The following is a 19,798-nucleotide window of genomic DNA, read 5'->3' as shown; positions in this document are numbered from 1 at the left end:
TACATAATTGGATACCTTTTGATGGTTAAATCACAAGCTAAAACACTTCAAATTTTTTTGTGTAGTATGAATGGTTTCTAGTGTCTGAATTGGCAATCTGCCTACAGATGAGACTTGAGTCAGTGATGTGGTAGATGATTGGGTAATGAGACCTAGCGAGGGAAGACGAAGAAGACTGCTGGGCATAGGAGTTTGTGCACCATAAATGGTTGCAAAAAGGAAGTATGAGTAAAAAAGCAGTGGCAAAGTGGATACGTCTCATGCCATCAAAGAATCAGTGGAAGCAAGTAGGCAATCTTCCAGTCAGCTGCCTGCACTGTATATTCCAAAATGCATTCTGTCAGAAAAGCATCTGGTAGTAGTTGCCAAGTCATATTGACATCAATATACAGTATGATTGTGAAAAGATCAAGTTGTGTGGGTTCTCTTACTGTATCTACACTAATGTGGTAGTCTGTGTTTTCCAGGTCATAGGAAAAATTACATGCACATCTTTAACTTGGAATGTTCAGAGTGATACTTGTACTTACATGAACTTCTGAGACATGCTTGTGGCCTTTAATCTCTAAAACAGACAAGGGAATGCAAATGGTCTGGATAGAGACCTTACTATATTCCAAATTGGCTTGATGAGGTTTTCACTTTCATTGCTGTGCATTCCTTTACCTTTTGTAATGCCAATAATTAAACATTATATTTAGTCTAAAGTTACCATTATTTTCACTTCCTGATGTTTGGGCATGTCTTGGTCATGTGCCCTTGCAGCCCAGAAAGCCAGATGTGTTCTGGACTGCATCAAAAGCAGCATGTCCACCAGGGTGAGGGAGGAGATCCTGCCTCTCTACTGTGTTCTGGTGTGACCCCACCAGGAACACTGCATCCAGCTCTGGGGTCTCCAGCACAGGAAGGACATGGACCTGTTGGAGCAAGTCCAGAGGAGGAAACCCATCATTAAAGCAATGGAGCACGTCTCCTCTGATGAAAAGTGGAGAGAATTGGTGTTGTTCAGCCTGAAGAAGAGAAGACTTTGGGGTGACCTAATTGCAGCCTTCCAGTACCCAGAGGGAGTCTACAAGATAGGAAAAGGGAGAATGGTTTTAAACTGAAAGAAAGTAGGTTTAGGTTAGACATATGGAAGAAATTCTTCACTGTGGGGGTGGTGAGACACTGTAACAGGTTGCCCAGAGAAGCTGTGGATGCCCCATCCCTGGAATTGTTCAAGGCCAGGTTGGATGAGGCTTTGAGAAACATGGTCTAGTGAAGGGTATCCCTGCCTGTGGCAAGGTGGTTGAAGCTGGATGATCTTTAAGCTCTTTAAACCAAAACAATTTTATGATTGTATGTTTAATTTTCTTGAGATGAAATTTTAATTTTGGCCTCCAGCCAAGGAGGGTTTACAGGACACAGAGCAGGATACATTGTTCCTTCAAGGTGGCTAATGCATGATAGTTAAAGAAAATAAAATTACAGGGGCTTATTCAAAGGAGACTGTGCAACTTTCTTATGTTAACAATTTAAAGTAAGAATTGTATGGAGCCTTGCCCCATCAAAACACATTTGAGACTCATTTTATATTACCTAAGTTTCTGCTATCTCTTACCTTGCAACAGGTAAGAATGCTCCTTTCTTCTCTGACAAAGGCAAGTCTGGAGTCCAGCCAAACATAGCTTTTGGTAAATGATGATTTGTTCCTGATCTCATCCACACAGTATCAGTGGCTTGTTCTGGGGAAATTCTGGAGATGGGATGAGAGGGAAAGAGGAAGCAGATGGACATCTGATTTCTCTGTGAATGTTTTTATTTCTCTGGAAGCAGTGGTCACTGCCAGTAAGAAACAACCTTTATTTCCTTTTGGATGCAGGCAAGACAAGCTGTCTTTTTCATGCCGGTTGCCTTCTTTGAACAAAGTCTGGCAGAAAGCAGGAACTGTATGAATGTGATCTCCAGTGACATGTGGCAAGGTGCCTTGAGCTGTGTCAGTAGGAAGCACCCTAAATGAAAGACTTCAAGTAGAGAACCTCACCCTGAACCAATAGACTTTCTCTCCCACTGTCTTGAGAGCAGAATTTTGCTCCAGGAGAATGCTGGCAGACAAGATCCAAGCTGGCTGTGATGGAGCATAAGACATGAATGAACAATGGGGCTGTCCTGGGGGCATTGACTTTGCTTGGAGAAAATTCTCATAGGACATTAGGACTTAGAGTTATGAATTTTATGAATTTGAGGTTAACTGGGGTTGCTCTTTCTATTTGTAGGTTAAATCCAACTTGCTCTTTCACCACTGATTTCCTGGGATCAGTGGTTGCTGTGTTTTTGAAGCTGAAACTACAGACTTGGTTGTGAGATGGGAAGAGGTCTGCAGTTTTATTTCTGCTCTCTCTGTGAAGCCTTCTTGCTTTAGAACAAGATGTTCTTGTGGGTAATACCATGTGCAGGGCTTTTGGGTCAGTGCAGCAGGACACATGCCCCTTTCATCTCTTTGTGACTGTTTTTTTTCTGTGTCTTTATTCTTCATTACTTGGGCTCTTCCTGACATCTTCCTGGCTCTCGGCTGTACCATTTCACTCTCACTTTTTCCTGCTTCCTTGCCTGAAATAGGGGATTCCACCTGGCTGTATTTCCCCAAGTCAACAGAGCTGCTGTGATTGCCTGGCATGGACTGAACCAGAAGCCAGAACTCGACATGCACAGGAGACATGACCTCATCTCCCCAAGGAGTCAGCTCCCACCTTTGCTTGTGGCACTGGAATGAAGTGGAAGGTGGCTCCCAATCCTGCCTGGCAGGCAGAGGCTGGCTCCAGTGGGGTGATTCCCAGCTTGTTCTGAGCACAGGCAGGCACTAAGCTGTGCTGATTTCCTCAACCCCAGGCACCAGCCATGCTTGGGAACTGGCTTACAGCTCTGCTGCTTGCAGAGACAGACAGGAGCTCGTGGTTTGGACTCCTGGTCTTTCTTCCACAAAGCATGAAGGGAGCAGACCAGCTCCTGGCCCAGCCTGTGGGTAGGGAGTGACTCCTGGGAACCATCTCTCCACGCTCAAAGGAACTCGCAGGAGACAAGAACTGGCTCTTGGCTTCAGTTGCTGGAAGAGTCATACAGCAATTAGGAGGGCATAGAGCAGCTGGGAACCTCTGGCCTTGAGCTTGTCTTCAGAGGATATCTTTGTCCTATTTTTTTGGCTGAGACAAAACTATTGCATTGAAGTGGGGTCTGTCCTTTGAGACAAGTACTTTCTCAGATCTCATTGCTGTTTTCATTACTTACAGTATACGCTGTCTAGTTGCAGAAACATATGGTCATTACTACTGATTGTGTATCAAATAGTTGCTTTTTCACAGAAACTGCTGTGTATTACTAGTCTGCCAAGTGTGTAGTAAACCGTTGCCCAGTTGTGACTACTAAATATAAAGCTTGTATTTAGATGTGACCATCTGCCCCCCTCCTTGTAGAAAAGATTCAGGTTTAAAATCTGCATAGTGCTCGTTGTAAGTTTTTATTCCTGCTTGCCATGTCTCCCCCCATCCCCTGTCCTGCTTGCCAGTGGTCCATAAGTAACTCCAGAAAAGTGGATCTTGGAATAATGGTATTTTTGTAGTTGATTTGTTTGAATGTGGAGAGCTCTGGGAAAAATTCAAAAGCATGAATTACAGTGATACAAAACTTTCATTGTTTGCAGCTTGAAAAGATTATGCTGAGAATCAGTTAGTTTTAGTCATCTTTTCATAAATTGTCTTTTAATCTTCCCTTGCTTGAATTTGAAATTTGAAATATCTGAGTTCCTTTTAATTAAATGCTGTACATATAACATTTCACAAATAAAAATAATAATTCAGAAACTATTTGTCAGGGTGATGATTTGGATAAACAAAAAATATTAGGTTTGCTTTACAATATGTAACTAATTTATATGAACAGTATTGCTTTCCTGTTATAAAATATTTGTTTATATGTTTGTCTCTATTGTTATTTTATTTATTACTAAATGAACACTTTTCTTTTCTTCGCAGAGGATGCTAAACAAGTTTTTGGCCAGACCACGATTCATCAGCACATTCCTTTTAACTGGAATTCAGAGTTCGTACAGCTGCATTTTGGAAAGGATCGGAAAAGACACCTAACATACGCGGAGTTCACTCAGTTTTTACTGGTGGGTCTAATGCAGTGTGGTTTGTCAAGAGTAATAAGAAGGATGCAGGAATCAAAGTATTTGCAAACTTGCCAAATACCATGCTGGTAGCAAAGTTGAAATACATACCAAGTGTAGGCTCTTACAGTCAGAGTGCTGGACTTGTAGAGTATGTTAATAGATAGGATATGCTATTGGTAAAACTTCTGATTCAGGCTAACTGGGTTTTTTTTCCCTGTGTTTTTGCATCTCTATGCAGAAGGTGATTTTTTTCTACACTGTTGTGTAGACACAGACATGAAGTTAAAAACATAGACTTCAATGTCTGAAAATCTCCTGTATTTTTAAATCTGCAAGTCAAAGAATGTTAAATAAAGTATTGAACATTTTGGACTCAACTTGCCAGACTCTTATTAAGAAGTCTGTAAGCAGCATTTTTGCCAAACACATATTTAATTCAGAGCTGGTATCCAGTAATATTTGTTAAAAGCTATTTCCCTACACTTTACTTTTGATATTTTTTTAAATTAAGTTTATCTTAGAGAAGGAAAATTTGCTTGTAACATATAAAGAATAAAATACTACTTTTTGCAAGGAATTCTTGGCTATTCATACTTTTGGGTATTTTGTTACATGAAGTAAAATATTATGCTAATAAAAAAACCCCTGATTATCTGTATTTCAGCAGTACTGTTAAAAATAGTTTTCAGTAGGAAAAGAGGTGAAACACGTGAGTTTGTTATTTGTATTCCTCCTGAATACTTAATGCCTGTATTAGTATTTACACTAGAGAATTTTAAAATGGGAACCTGCTTCAAGACTGCCAGGTTTCTTTTTTTCTGTTTACACAAGTATGTTAGTTCACAGTAGGAGGTGGTATCATTTTGATGAGGAATAATTAAGATAATGCTATTGAGACAAATGTTTCAAATTGACTTTGTAGAACAGAGCCTAATTAACTTTGTATGAAGAGACCGTCAGGTATCACATGATTAAATTATATTCCCTTAGGCTTTGTATTGACTATTGTAACTCCTAAGTAGCTAAGACATAAACCAGTTTTGTGACAGAAATAGGAATCAGAACCTCTTTTGAATGAAAAAGCAAATGTGCTACTTGATTAGGAAAAAATGCCTCTGGCAATGTGTTCTGGTATCTCCTTCCAACTACAGAAAAAGCCTCGGAAATGTATCCTGATTTTGGTGATTTAAAGTCACAGTTTTAAAAAAAGTACCAGTCCTGTTTGCCTCATCTATTTGCTTAGAGATATGGGGAAAACCTGTAGAAAAATGCAGAATAAAAATATGACACGTTCTCACCATTAAAAGAAAACCCAAAAAGATGTGTGTGCGAGGCTTGTTGAGAGAGGTTAACAGAGTTTAGAGTCATGGACCTAAAAGACCTTGTAATGGTAAGGCTGGGTATTTAGGGTATTTGAGTTCTTTCTTTGGGTTCTTCTGTGTTTTTAACTTGAATTAGGAAAAGCAAGCACTGAGGGAGGAGTTTTCTAACTTTGGAGATTAGTCTTAACTATTAGGCTTTCTCATCTTGTGGAGGGATGTTCCTCTTACCTGAAAGGACTTTTCTTGGATGGGATGATACTGTGGGGATAATTGCTTGTGGTGGAAGATGTCAGTGGTCCTAATGAACCAGCCAGTCCTTTTGGTAATGAACCATATAGGTCAGAGCATAAACCAGGAGAATAAGGATGACAATTCTGGGTGTCTCCAGAGAGGTAAGATGTACTCAGGAAAAGTTCTAATGCTGCTAATAAGGATGCTCTCAGCATTGGTGCAGGCAGCAAGGATTTTCAAATAAATTAATTCTCCTAAGACTGTTGAAGCTGCCTGTTACCAGTATGATTTATTAGGATGCTCAGTCAGTCACAATAATTGGGCACATCTGTTTACCCACTTTCTAGAACTGTAAATCCTTGAGTCACATAAGTTTCCCTGCTGATTCTTGCCTTGCAGCATTGTATTACAGATGCTGAAGTTTGGGCACAGAAATGGCTCTTGGCACAAAGTGGAGAGTTACTGTTCACAGGCATGGAAACCTTCCTTTAAGCTTTGTAACCTTTGGTACTCAGCTTTTCCTTCTGACATTCTGCCTGTGCATGAGTCAGTCTTTTTAGTCTGATGTCTAGACCTTGGACCTTAGACAGCAGGAGACCACAGTGGATACCAAATTACCTTTCTGCATTCCTGATGTGTGAATGCACTTTACATTGCACTTAACATGGACCAGATGGTTCTGTAGGGCACTTCAGGTACTGCTTTGTAAGTACAATGCAATTTGCTATTTTTAATGGAATAATCTAGTTAGATTCATTCCTTTACATTGGGTCCTATTATGTCACATAAAGTTGTTCCATGATCATTATCTGTTGAAGCATTTGGACTAATCATCACTTCTGGCAAAGCTCAAGGTAGTTGGAAAATAACATGTTTTATCCATGCACAAGATGGATCTCTTGTGGCTTTAAATATGAAGTGTTTATATGAGATTCTGAATATTTATATTCTTCCAGCACTTTTTCTGTCTGCAATAAGAGAGATGCCTGAAAGTATAGCCTCCAAGCTCCTTGGCTCTAATGCAGTTAACAATCTATTTGCATCTACCTAGAGCTCAAGGTGTGTTGTTTTACCCTGCTCATTTGCTACCTTAAAATTAGCTTATCTACTTTATACCCATCATATGTATCTGTTTGGATATGGTCATGTTCCATCATCACTTAAGTGGCAGGTCTGGCTTGTGAAGAACAGCATCAGCCCCTTTCTCAGCATGTAAAATCTATTACATGCAATGAATTTTAACATACGCTTATATGTGGGCTGGTAAAACCATTTCTGCATTGTCTGGGAATTTATTTACACCCAGAATATTAGTTGAAGTAGTAGTCTCTATAATTGAACCTTGGGATCTACTCCAGTGGCAAAGATTGTGATGTACCTGATGACTTGTAGATCCATTGGGATGGAATGCAAACATAAATTTCTATCTAAGTGGAAGGTGAAGAAGCTTTTAATGAGCTGTAAGTGAAAGCTGAGGTAAAATCTCTAGATAGGAAATAATTTCATTAGAATTCTGGTGCCAGCATGCCTGCCATGATGTATGAATTAATTTTTCACAAAGTCTTATCCTACCTGGGGGAATTCTGGACTTCCAGCATCAAGGAAGATGCTTGTTTTTTATGTATATCTAAGTTTACAGAAAGTCTAGTTGGAGAAGGTTCTTTAGGATGTGTAATTTGTATTGCAAAGTAACGAGGACTGTAATTCTTTAAACCTGAGGCTGTCTAGTTAAAATAATATGGGACAGAAATAAAATTTATAAATAAAATAATAAAATTATTGCAAGTCAGATAGCATCTCTGAAGACTACAGCTTTGCTTTATTGTTTTTAAGGTGATATTTTTTATATTAGCTGCATATACACAACAAATGTTACAAATATCTGATAAAGAATTTCCTGATAAATTGCTAGAAGCTTAGTGAGCTCATTTTGAAACATAGTTATGCTGTGAGATTTCTCAATTTTCAGGCATGGAGGCTGAGGGAATGGATAGCCTTTTGAGGTAAACACTTCAAGGAGTTTATTGCATTGATATGCACTGTGCAGTGATTAGAAAAGTGACTTATATCTGGTTTGTTTGTGATAGCAGAGATTGTTACCATGTGATTGCTTGCGTGTTCTTGTGTGCCATACTGCTGCCATCCATGGTCATAGTTTGGAAATGTCATGTGCCTGAAGATCCCTCTGCTTCTTGGTATAACTGGAAAATATATAGCACTGCTCAAAATAACCACAGCCTAAAAAGTCTCTACATTTCTGATGTCAGTCTTCTTTATCTATGTGCAGTATGTGTAAACCATTTTGAACCTGAGCTTAGTTTCTGAGCTAGGAAGGAAATGTGAATAGGGAGTTTCAGAAGACTGACATCATCCCATTCACAATTTTGTCTTGCTGTCTGTCTATAGCTAAATGGCTGACAAGAAATGGGTAAATGGCAGCACCAAGACCTTGACAATGTATTTAAACAAGTGGGATAATTCTGTCCAGTGGGTTTTAGTTTACCAAGAAAATTGGAAAGAATCCCATTAGCAAGGAGAGGATGGGGTGTTTTGGCTTGTTCTCAGGTGTAGTAGTAGCAGCCTTTTTGCAGTCAGCTGGGTGATGGCAACAAACACACACTTGATGCACCTCTTTGGAGCACGAGCCCTGCTTTGTTCTGTGGCCAAGACGTCGCTGTCAGCTAAGGTCACACCAGTGGTACAGTACCTCCAGACTCACTGATGGGTGTACAGAGACAGGAACAGATTGGACTTCTGCAAGTGGTGTCCAGGTTTTTTTACTGTATTTTAGTGCTGGATTCTGCCAACGAAATTCTGCCAGCAGTTTCAGTGGTTAAAACAAATTGAATAAGGGAAGGAGAAGAAAGCAACATGCACCGTTTCCCACGTAATCCTTCTGCTAAATACAATTGATTTTTCTATGGTGGTGCTTTCATTTAATGACAAAGATTTTTGTTCATACATTTCTACCTGCTAGGTGATGAGTGTTTAGGATACAGGCTTTATTATACTTAACTCCTCTACAGAGCTCTCTCCCTCCAAGTAGTTGTCTGCCTCAAGCTGATGAAGTCTTTTTGTGTTTTTCTAGTCATCTCACCATAAACCTTCCAAAATTGCTTCCTTCCAAATTTCTGTTGAAATTGTAGTCTCAATTGGAGTGAAGTAAGAACTTGCATGGCTGCATCCAGCCAGAGTGAGTATTATTGCTGAATTGTTACACTTCAGCATAGGGGTCTGTAATGTAACGAAAATGTAGCTGAACTGAAATTGTGCCACTTCAAATTATAACCCCCACAAGCGTTTCCCATCAAAAGAAGAAATTTCAGATTTATTCCGGAGTGGAACACTGATCAGTCTTTTCTCCCCACCCCTTTCTTCCCTCTGCCTAATATATTAGGAGGTTTTCATCATACAGGGTACAGTGCTGTAATTAGAAACTAGGACCAAAACTGGCAAAGTCAGAAGGCTGAAATAAAAAGACAAGCATGGTTTGAGTGGCAGTGTGAACTGAGTGAATAGAAGGAGGGAGGGATAGCATCTGCAGGCCTCTGGCAGGTCTGATCCTACTCCATCTGAATTTGCCTTTCACCTTCCACTTTTTATTTCTTTGAATGCTGCTGTGAGACAAATACCAACTTGTAGGAGATCATATTTACTGTGGCTGCTTCATGATGGTGATTCTTGACTAGCTCGAGTCTTGTATTAATATGTATTTTAAGGCACATATTTGCAAATATAATGGAAATAGTTGGATAGTGTCATGGTCCACTGCAAGACTTGCTTAGTATTGCTGACATCGTTTTGCTCTGATTCCATTTTCTTAATAACTGACTTTGAATATGTATTCAGAGTAAGCGCTGTTTTTCCAGCAAAGAAGTTTTTATAATCCTTGAAACTTAAAGGGAATACATGGCAATGATTTGTGTTCCTCCATTCAGGTAAAAAATACAGGTTAAGAAGTCTAATTACATCATCAGAGTTCTTTGGATTTTTTTTTTTACAAACCTGTAGAACTGAACAAAAATTAATCTGTAATATCTGGTTACTATCTGTGCAGGATTGTTCCTTTTAAATGACAAAAAAAATAAAGTACTCTAGCAGTAATTTAAGAATAAAGGGTGAAGGTTACAGTAGGAAATGATACAACTTTGAGAGATTATATACTTTTTTCCTTCTCTTTCCTTTCAGAAGTACATTTGAATCTCAAAATGAGATTATCAAGTGGTTGTATCAGATAATATTTATGCCTGTTACTACTACTGAAATATGGAGAACTGATCTTTAATCAGTCATGAGACAAGGAGTTCTAAATTAAACTGCTGGTGTTTTTTGCAGACAAATAACTTTATGTTTTAAGTGAGGATGCTCTTTGAGGGAATCCTTTCCAGATTACTAGGTGTCTACATGGAAATCTCTGATGATTTCATTGCCCTTATTCAGGGAGTAGTGAGTGCTTTTACAGAAAGTATTTTGACCTGCTGTGACACATGCAGTAAACTGGATTATGCGTATCATGGAAAACTTTAATGTTCATGAGTGGGAGATTTTGCTTGCACTGGTGTGCTGGTATGTGTTCTCCATTTCTCAGTTAAATGAATTGCATGACATAATGTCCAGACAGCAAAGAAATCATGATGTTGTCCTAGGTGCTGAGGTCAGTGATAGACACCATAGGAAAGACTGAATAGGAAAGGCTGAAATTTACATAAAACATACATATAACAGCCAGTTAAAATTTGGTTGCATGTAGTTGTGTTTTGTTAGGTATGAGAGTCTCGTAGAATTGCATTACTTATATTAAATGTAACTGTTAAGGTGATTATTTTGAACCTAACTGCTTTTTTTTTATCTGTGTATTTTCAGGAGATACAATTAGAACATGCAAAACAAGCCTTTGTACAGAGAGACAATGCTCAGTCTGGAAGAGTTACAGCTATGGACTTCAGGGACATTATGGTCACTATCCGGCCACACATGCTGACACCATTTGTAGAAGAATGTCTAGTAGCTGTGAGTAGTTGTGGTATCCCAGCTGGCAGACCTGGGATACAGATGTGGAATTCCTTTTCTTATGTACCTTGACCGCTACATGACATGTAATCCAGCCTTAGGATGCATGTTTTGAAGTCTAGCAGTTATTATCTACATATATGAAAATTAACCGTGATTGCTGAATATATATCCTCAATGGTCTTGGTTTCCAGAGACAAAGGTAGATGGACCTTAGTAATGGCCTACAAATGTTGAGTTTGCCTTTTTCTAGCCATTCCATCATAGTAGACTCTGTCAAATATTTTTGAATGCCATTACATCCCACTTAGACTATCATCCTCAAAGAACTTGCTTTGTAATGTGAATTCTAAGCTCCTGAGTGTAATTTCCAAGTATCTGGGACAATGTAAGAGTTGCACCATCAATCAAGGACATTAACTGTATCTTGACTGATAGTTTTTACACTTGACTGTATATTTTGTCTCAGTTAGAAGTGCATAAAGGAAAGAGGTACATTTGGTTTTGACCACAGTTTATAATTTTGGGAACTTGTAGCAGCACATTCTAAGTAATCCAAAGCTTGGCCATGTTTAGGTTTGAAGATCTGCTTAAAGGTCTGCTCTGCTTAGACTTGCAAGGGAGAGATTTCATCACTTCACTTGCAATTGTGAAGTGATGAGTAGTGGAAACTCTGACCAGAATATTAGAAAATGCATGCAGCAAAAAGCATAGCCAGAAGATTTAGGAACTGACAGTGAGATTTGGTACTTTCTTCCATGGTTCTCTATCAGTCTTGTTACCAGCCTTCCTGTGTCATATGCTCTGTCATAAAACATCAGGTATGATTTTTTATTATCCCTGAAGGTCAGTTAAAATTCGGCTTTTAAAAAAATAAGCTTATACGTATATTTTTTTCAGAAATTTGCTTGATCATTGATCTTATAATTTAAATAGCGAATTGATCCAATATTTTTTCTATGTGCAGACCCATCACCCCTTTAAGACAAAGGTTTAGTCTCAGTTCTCATTTGAAAATGAGTAACTGTTCGAACCTTATTGTTCCCATTATGTTTGACTGCCTGATATAAGCCTGAGAGCTTACTGCTGGTTTCCATGACTTGAAATGCCTGTGAATTTAAAGGTTTCAATTGACCTTTTTCAGAATATGTTTTGATTTTGTTGAAATTTTCTATATAGTAATATGCTTTACATGTAGAAGTAGATTTCCTCATTACTAGAAATAAGCCAACTTATGAAACATTTCCAACCAAAGGAGTACTGAAACTTGAACTTTGTAAATTACTACTGGTTATGTTGTTATAATCCTGCATATGTATTTGTTTAGGTTTGTAGGGTGGGGAGAGTTTTATACTCTGGTCATGATTAGTTTCAGTAACATAAGAATCTTTCATAGTTTAAAGTTCTTTATTTTGAAGGTTTTTTGAAAAAGCAAGCCTGAGCTGCTGTCACTCTTGTAAAACAACATTCTTTGAAAACTTTTATTTCAAGGTTTTTTTAGTCTTGCAACAATCTCCTTTCTCTTTTTCTCTTCTGTCTCTAGGCTGCTGGAGGTACCACTTCCCATCAGGTCAGCTTTTCCTATTTTAATGGATTTAATTCTCTCCTTAACAACATGGAGCTCATTAGAAAGATCTACAGTACTCTAGCTGGAAATAGAAAAGATGTGGAAGTCACTAAAGGTTGGTAGAAATATTTGCAGTGTGGAAGTTTCCTTGGGTATTTGAATGGAGGGAAAGACTTCATCTGTATGCTTTTAAATCAGTAGGGGGAGGGGGGGAAGCCAACCTCGTTACCATTCCTTGGTTTGCCACTCAGTCCTGTCAGAGTGCACCCTCCAGCTTTTTCATTTTGTTTCAATCAGAAAAAGGTCCTAGTAAACTGGTAGTGGGGGCAGGGTGAGGGAAGTATGTAAAGATATTTAAAAGTTTAAAAAACTTCCTAGGACTCCTGCCAAATTGGCAGCCTATTAAAGTGACCTTCAAGGGTAGTTGAAGAATTCCATAAACTTGTATTGGCGGCACAGTAAGCTGATCTACAAGCTTGGAACAAGATGTTATCTGCTATATCTAACCACTTTTATAGAGAATTCCCTGTGCAACACCAGAGTTTCATTAATGTGGCCTCCTGGGACTATGCTTGAAAAGTTCCACATCTCTTGACTCCTGTTTTGGGGGTTTTTCTTTGTTTGCTTTTTATTTTATATTTTTCCCTCTGACCTGCAGCTGATTGATACCGTATGTCAAACATCCTAAATCCTGCTGGTAGTACTAAGCTTTAAGACCAGAGAGTTGTACTTACTTGCATGAAGGACAGACCATTTAAAGCACACGTTTATGTAGTGACAGGAACACTTCTGTGTTGGGTAACTTTCTCCCCTTTCACCCTCCCCAACCAGCATCTTCTACTTTATACTAAAATATAGTGCAACTTTGGGCTGCTCTGGATTATTTCTTCTGGTTTGATTTCATTTAATTTTCTGTATTTTTATTCTGTTGCAGAGGAGTTTGTTCTGGCAGCCCAGAAATTTGGTCAGGTTACACCCATGGAAGTTGACATCTTGTTTCAGTTAGCAGATCTTTATGAGCCACGGGGGTAAGTGGAGAATTATCTATCCTTCTCTCTTTCTTCTTCTCTCCTCTTCTTGGAAGGAGTGGGAGGTGGTGGTGGGGAACAGGAGAGTGTAGTGTAGTGGCCCACATGCAGGTAACTTCTCGTGATTGGAAAACCAACCTCTAAGTAAACACTAATGTGAATTAATTTCCTCAGGCGCATGACATTAGCTGATATTGAGAGAATTGCTCCTCTGGAGGAGGGGACGTTGCCCTACAACCTGGCTGAGGCTCAGAGGCAGGTAAGAACAGCAGCCAGCATGAGGTAGTTATTTGTTTCCAGTGCCAGTTAAATAGACAGCCAACCTCTTCCCGTTGTTGTTATCTAAGTTGCTTTTCTCTTGTGTTCTGTAATAACTGTGAGGAGTAACATCTTGTTGGAATTTATTTTTTATCCAGTGTCGTGTTCTCTCCATCTCTTCTTTGTGCCCCTTCCTCTTGGGCTCCATTTTAACCAGTCAAATGTAATTTACTTTGGAAAGATAATATGTATAGCAGTGTCATCTAGCTAGCCAGTAAATATTAGATGCATGCCTAATTAAGGTGCTTAAGTTTTGTGATTCTGTTACTGTGTGTTCTTTTTAATGAGGAAAAGAGAAAACAATTAAAATTCAGCATCTATCCTATGATATGGCAGCCCTTATACTGAACACATATGCATGTTCCTGGCTTCACAGTGTTCTCTGCTTTGCTTTATGCTCTGCTGAATATCAAAATAGGAGAGCTTATGTATAGACTAACATCACAGTTTCAGTAAAAGTATGTCCAAAACCTAAATGATATTTACTTTCAGTGGTATAACCACAAATGGATTTTTTTTTTTAATTTGAGGCAAAAGGAAGTAGGAGTGTTCTTTAAATGTCAAACCTGTTGATCTTTTAGTTTTCATATTATCTTATCATATTTTGTATTTTCATTGACACAAGTTTCTATACAGATAGATTTAAAACTAACCCTCCTGTTTGTCTCTATTTTAAGGCAGTCTTAACTTTGTGTCTTGTGAGACTAAGGGTTTTTTGTTGGTTTTCTTTTTTCCTGCTCTGGGTCTCTGTGGAGACGCCAGTTTGACCACAATGAGTTGATCCAGGCTACATTTTTAGGACTACCAGGCCATAAGCCAGGCCTCTCTGTGTGTGTGTCTCTTTTTCTTCTCTTTTTTCTTCTCCTGCCTCCCCTACATGTGAACACCCCCACCACCACTCCGAGACAGTATCTGGGGTGGTGGTTTTCCGTTTGTTCAAGCACTGACTAAATGGTGATGATGCTGGGCTGAATTCAAGTGAGCTGGCTCCCAAAAGCTCACCATCTATTCCCAGAAGACTCCTAAAGGAGTTAAAAGCACTTGCATTGGGCTGAATATCAAGTAACATAAGTTACAATAGGTGGCAGTAAAAGGTAGAGAAAAATGTGTGATGAAAGCAGCAGCTTCTTCACTTTTCGCTTTGGGGCCACTGTCTCTGCTACCATGATTTACGTTGTTCTAAGAGGCAAGGACAATGAACAATGGTCCTTAAATCTTTCCATTTCTTCTGTGTATGTGTCCTACCTTTTCACTTTTTTCTACCTAATTCCTTTGCTGCTTGATGCTGAGACTGAAAATATTTTCAGCTACATTGATATCTTTAATTTATTTCTGGTCATCTCCACCAATATTGGAATTAACTAAAACGTAAACACAGGAAAATGTATCCATCTTTTTGTTTTGTTGCTTTACTTGTAGTATCCTAAATATGTTGCAAAAAGTGCTAGTAAGTATGAAAGATTTAATGCCCCTGCAGAACTTTTGTTTTCATTATTATTTTCTTTCATTAGATAGAAATTTTAAATCTGGAACACTTCTGAAATTTATTTTTCATTGCGTTGAATCTAGCACTCATAGACTGTGAGCAAATGAAATTGCGGGGGTACTTTATAAAACCTTATTTTCCTTCAGCTAATCTGTATGTTTGCATACTTGTTTTGGTAGCCTGGGAAGTAATAGGTGTACTAGTTTTGGTGGCAGTAGAATGAAATTCCAAGCTGGAATTGCTTTTAGCTATAGAAAATTAATGACTGAAGAGGCAATATGTAAGCCCTCATTTAGACCACATTTAGGCCATTGATTTTAGAGTTGCATAATTTTGTTGTAGTATCTGTTTTCTTTCCTATTCTGATCTGAAGAGGCTGCCTTATATGACACTTAGAAATCAGTGGAAAAGAAGTAATAATTGAGAACAAAATCTCTAGTGTATTGTGGAATTTTTTCTAGGTATCCATATACTTATATCTGTCTGATCATGAAATGTTCTCTTGGGAAATGAGATGTTTTGATTATTTTTCTTGTCTTTCCTTTTGTTTTAAATCCTGCCTTGACAGAAAGCTTCAGGCGATGTGTCTCGACCTGTTCTCATCCAGATTGCAGAATCAGCGTACAGGTTTGCCCTTGGTTCAGTTGCTGGAGGTTAGTCATGGCTGAGCAAAAGAATATTCATCTTCACTGTTTGGGTTTTTTCTTCTTTTCTTTTGCCCTTCTTCTCCTTTTGCCTCTCATTTAAATGTGGAAGGCTTCTCAGACTTTCCCTTGGAGCTGTGTCTAAGGGGTGGGATGACTGTGTAAGATTGAAGGGGAAAGGATCTTCTGGTCTACAAGAATTATGGAATTTATGAGCTGTTGGAGTTTCCACGTGGTGTTGCTATCTGATTTGTCCCCAAAAATATTTCAGGAAAATAAAAGTAATAGTGAGGTAGGACTGGAAAGTGTGTTTGGTTAAAACTGTGGGAGGTAGTTTAATATATCCAGAATATATAATGAAGAAAAAAGATATAACTGATGTTATAGTTAGATGTAAATATGAAAGATGGCAGTTGCAATCAAACAGTGCAAATGCAGAATCATGTTTTCTTATATTTTGAATTTTATTTGCAGCTGTTGGAGCTACTGCAGTCTACCCAATTGATTTAGTGAAAACTCGCATGCAAAACCAGCGTTCTACAGGCTCTTTTGTGGGAGAACTTATGTATAAAAACAGCTTTGATTGCTTCAAGAAAGTGCTACGTTATGAAGGTTTCTTTGGGCTTTATCGAGGTAAGTTTAAAAGATGTTATATACTAATGATATTATTAAAAGTTTTTTTTCTTCAGACTTCAGTTTTGCTTCTTTGTTACAGGGGAAGGATTTGCAAACTTCTCGATAATTAAAACTTCACTGTAATGAGAACATTGCTGTAGGACCTATCTGTCCTTTCTCTCCTCATCTGCCATAGGGGAACATTGGCAATTTCCTACAGCAAAAATATTTTGTTAGTAAAGTTCTCATTTCCTTAGCAGTGCTTAGTGCCCAGAGTGTTTTGTCCTGTTTGGTAAGAAGTTAGATCATCTGTGGGTTTTTGTTCTTTGCAGTACCTTTTGTTGTGTTTGTTTTGAGACGAAAAGGTCTCTGTGATCCAGTTGCATTTGCTTCAGTAATCATTGGAAATAGTCATCTTTATCAAGTTTTATGTATGTCTTTTCCTAGGTTGTCACTGTGGAGTCAGCCAGACTGACTCATTGGGTTTCAGCCCACTTAGCTTTATACATGTAACCCATACATTTAAGTTAGGAAGTTACCCATTCCAACCTGCCTTTGTAGTCAATGGAGAAAACTCCAAAAATCCATTGACTCTGTTCTAGATGCAAATCATACTCATTTTGGATATCTTAGATAAGTGCCTGAAGTTAAATGGTGGCTTTTTTTCTGTTCTGTCCTTGTCCCAGTTGTGGCATCAGTGGTGTCAATTCAGGTAATCAGGAGGAGTCATAAAGAATCAGGAACCTTGGCATGAGATTCCAGTTTGTCTCTGTTACAGAGTTAAAGTAAATTGTATTTCTGGTGTCACAATTATTGAGACATTTTATGCCCCTCTGCCATATTCAAGGGGAGAATTTGAAATTTGCATTACTGACTTCATTTTTAGCTAGCTTGCTTAGAAAATTATTTTCACTTGTAAAATAAGAATATTATAATGAAAGAAATTAATTGTTAAAAACTGTTGAGTAAGGAATGAAGAACAGAGTTGTCTTGGTAGCATATTGTTATGAACTGGCAAAGCTGTGTGCACCTTAGAAAAAAGTAACAGTTCATAAAACAATGTGGGAAACAATACTAAAACTAGGTGGTGTGATAGATGTGCACACTATAACATATGACCTGAGTGGTTAAGTAGCTCCTCTGCAAAATACAGACACTGTAATTATTGCAGCACAATTGGACATGGGAAGGCTCTCTTATTACTGACTGAGTTTGAGGCCATTTTTGGGGTAGACATAATAATTTAATAAAGAGTATTGACATGGTCTCTATTTTGTAAGGATTTATAGCAAGCAAAACCTTTCAAAAGTCTCAGGTATTACCTAAAGAACCAAATGTATTCCTTGTTAATTTTTGTCTGCTTCTTCCAGCATCCTGAAATAATAAATATGCAGAATTCTACTATTGCATCCTTCTGTCTTATTGAAATTCTGAAGGACAGTGATTTTTTTCAACTTGGAAAAAAAAAAAACAGATAAAAACTCAGAAATGTTATAAATGCATGCTCTAAACTCTGTTTGCTTGTCCTGAGTTTGGACTGGTTTTTTTCATTGCCAGGTTTAGGGAACCTTAGGAAACTTCATCAGTAGAGCTTGTCCTTACGTTCCCCATTGTCTTTGCTACTTTCCAATTTTCCAAGGAATACTGAATAGTGGAATCTCAGTTTGGTGGAGCTGAACTTCAAAGACTAGGCCAATAATCTAATTTCTGGATTATATAGTTGAATACCATCATTTTAGAGGCAAATTGAGACCTGCACTTCTACAAATTCTCTCCTTAAAGAGCACCCTGACATAGCTCTTTTTAAAGAGGCAAAGAGAGAAAACTGCTTAAAAATCTGGAGCTCCTTCTGTGCAGTTCTGTAAATTCAGACTATTGCTCACTTTCTCAGGAGATGTTGAAGAAAGTTAAGGAGCTGAGTGCAGAAGGAAGTTTCCAGTTAAGCTTGAGAGGAAGGAAGATTTGAAAGAAGTGTTTTGTAGGTTACTGTAATTACCCAATGTAATGCAGTAAACATTTAGCAAGAGTCATCTTATTCTAGTCTTGAATTCTACCCTAGGTAGGACACACTGCAGAGTACACTACTTTTTGCTACTCACTGCTCACTTCAGTTCTTTCTTCAGCTGATTTCTTTAGGGTTAAGTCAATGTGGGTAGTTTTGTCCCCACTGAAGGAGGGAGTAATCATTGGGAGACTTCTCCTTAGCTGAATAGATGCAAAAGCTTTTTAAAAATTGTACTAGAAACATTTAGAGCAGTGGTCTCTTTGTCATGATGCACTTCAAGAAAGCAAGCAGAAATTATAAGCCCCACTCTGAACTCAGCCATTTCAGATATTCTTAATAAAAGGCTCATGTTTCCATTTGACAAAGTGAACTGATTTTTCTTTTTTGTATCACTGTTTTTTTCCAAACTTGGAAACCGTGTTTTAAACCACCATCTCAGATAAGGATAAATTACACCATCTTGTGGATATATAGAGAGCACTAAATTTGGTTTGATGTCAGTTTGGTTCTAGGTGTAATCAGTGTTTCCACTGAGAAGACACTTGGATTAAAAAGAAAAAACCAAACCAACAAAAACAAACATGATATAAACCTCTGTAGAGTCTTTATAATATGTATTATATGAATGCTGTCTTGTTAGCATTTTTTAAAGACTTTATATCTGAGATACATTTTTCATCTGTCTCTCAGCATGGCTGAAAAGAATGCTCATCTCATATACCTGTAATTTACTGTTGTGTCTACATTTATACCCAAAATGCATATTTAGAAACTCACAGGTATTTTTATGCATGCAAATTTAAGAAAATTTTGAAAGCTGTGATTTGTCAAGGTCTCTTCCAACTGATGAGGTCACCTACATGTCATAATAAAATTTTAATCAGAAGTCCACCTGATAAGTCACAGAATGCTTCAGAGATTTATCAGTTCATCCAGTAGAGATTATTTCACACATACTTGATCGAAGTTTCATGGGAAATTTAAGTACCAGAGATAAAATGTAGTTTAGGAAAATGTTTGGTAGCCATGCCGTTAATGCCACTTTGCCTGGAGGATGGAAAAGACAGGGAATGCTATTGAAGACTCTGTGATCATTAACTGTTCAGGAACTTGTTTGTTAGTTTTATTTCTGTTGTGCTTCTAGCCCTGCAGTGACTCCAGATGCCATCTAATTATATTTTAATGATTTGTTCATCATCCAGGTTCATTATTACTGATATGTTATTACTGGACTTCCATGCTCATGATGCAAAAAGACTGTGGCAGAAGCTTTCCTTCCAAATTATGCAATGGAATACCATATATAGACTGGAACTACAAGCTTACTTGTACCCCAAGTTCTGTCAAAGCACAAAATTTTTAGGAAATACCCCATTTCCAGTTTGAGAGAGCTATATTTGAATGGCAACTGGTGATTAATTGTCT

General features: G+C 38.1%; 1 protein-coding gene across 5 annotated transcripts in view; it reads left to right on the top strand.

Annotated features, from left to right (window-relative positions):
* Positions 1–19,798, top strand: part of SLC25A13 (solute carrier family 25 member 13) — a 98,140-nt gene that overhangs the window by 45,378 nt on the left and 32,964 nt on the right. For all 5 annotated transcript variants that reach the window (XM_064410646.1, XM_064410635.1, XM_064410627.1 and 2 more), the window contains 7 exons: positions 4,008–4,147; positions 10,564–10,710; positions 12,254–12,392; positions 13,212–13,305; positions 13,480–13,564; positions 15,678–15,762; positions 16,228–16,386. In XM_064410646.1, the coding sequence (XP_064266716.1) occupies positions 4,008–4,147; positions 10,564–10,710; positions 12,254–12,392; positions 13,212–13,305; positions 13,480–13,564; positions 15,678–15,762; positions 16,228–16,386 (849 nt within the window). The remainder of the gene's footprint in view (positions 1–4,007; positions 4,148–10,563; positions 10,711–12,253; positions 12,393–13,211; positions 13,306–13,479; positions 13,565–15,677; positions 15,763–16,227; positions 16,387–19,798) is intronic.

Source organism: Passer domesticus, chromosome 1 (assembly GCF_036417665.1).
Source record: "Passer domesticus isolate bPasDom1 chromosome 1, bPasDom1.hap1, whole genome shotgun sequence".
Taxonomy (NCBI): Eukaryota; Metazoa; Chordata; class Aves; order Passeriformes; family Passeridae; genus Passer; species Passer domesticus.
The sequence above is the reverse complement of the archived record's forward strand: the minus strand, read 5'-3'. Positions and strand labels throughout refer to the sequence as shown.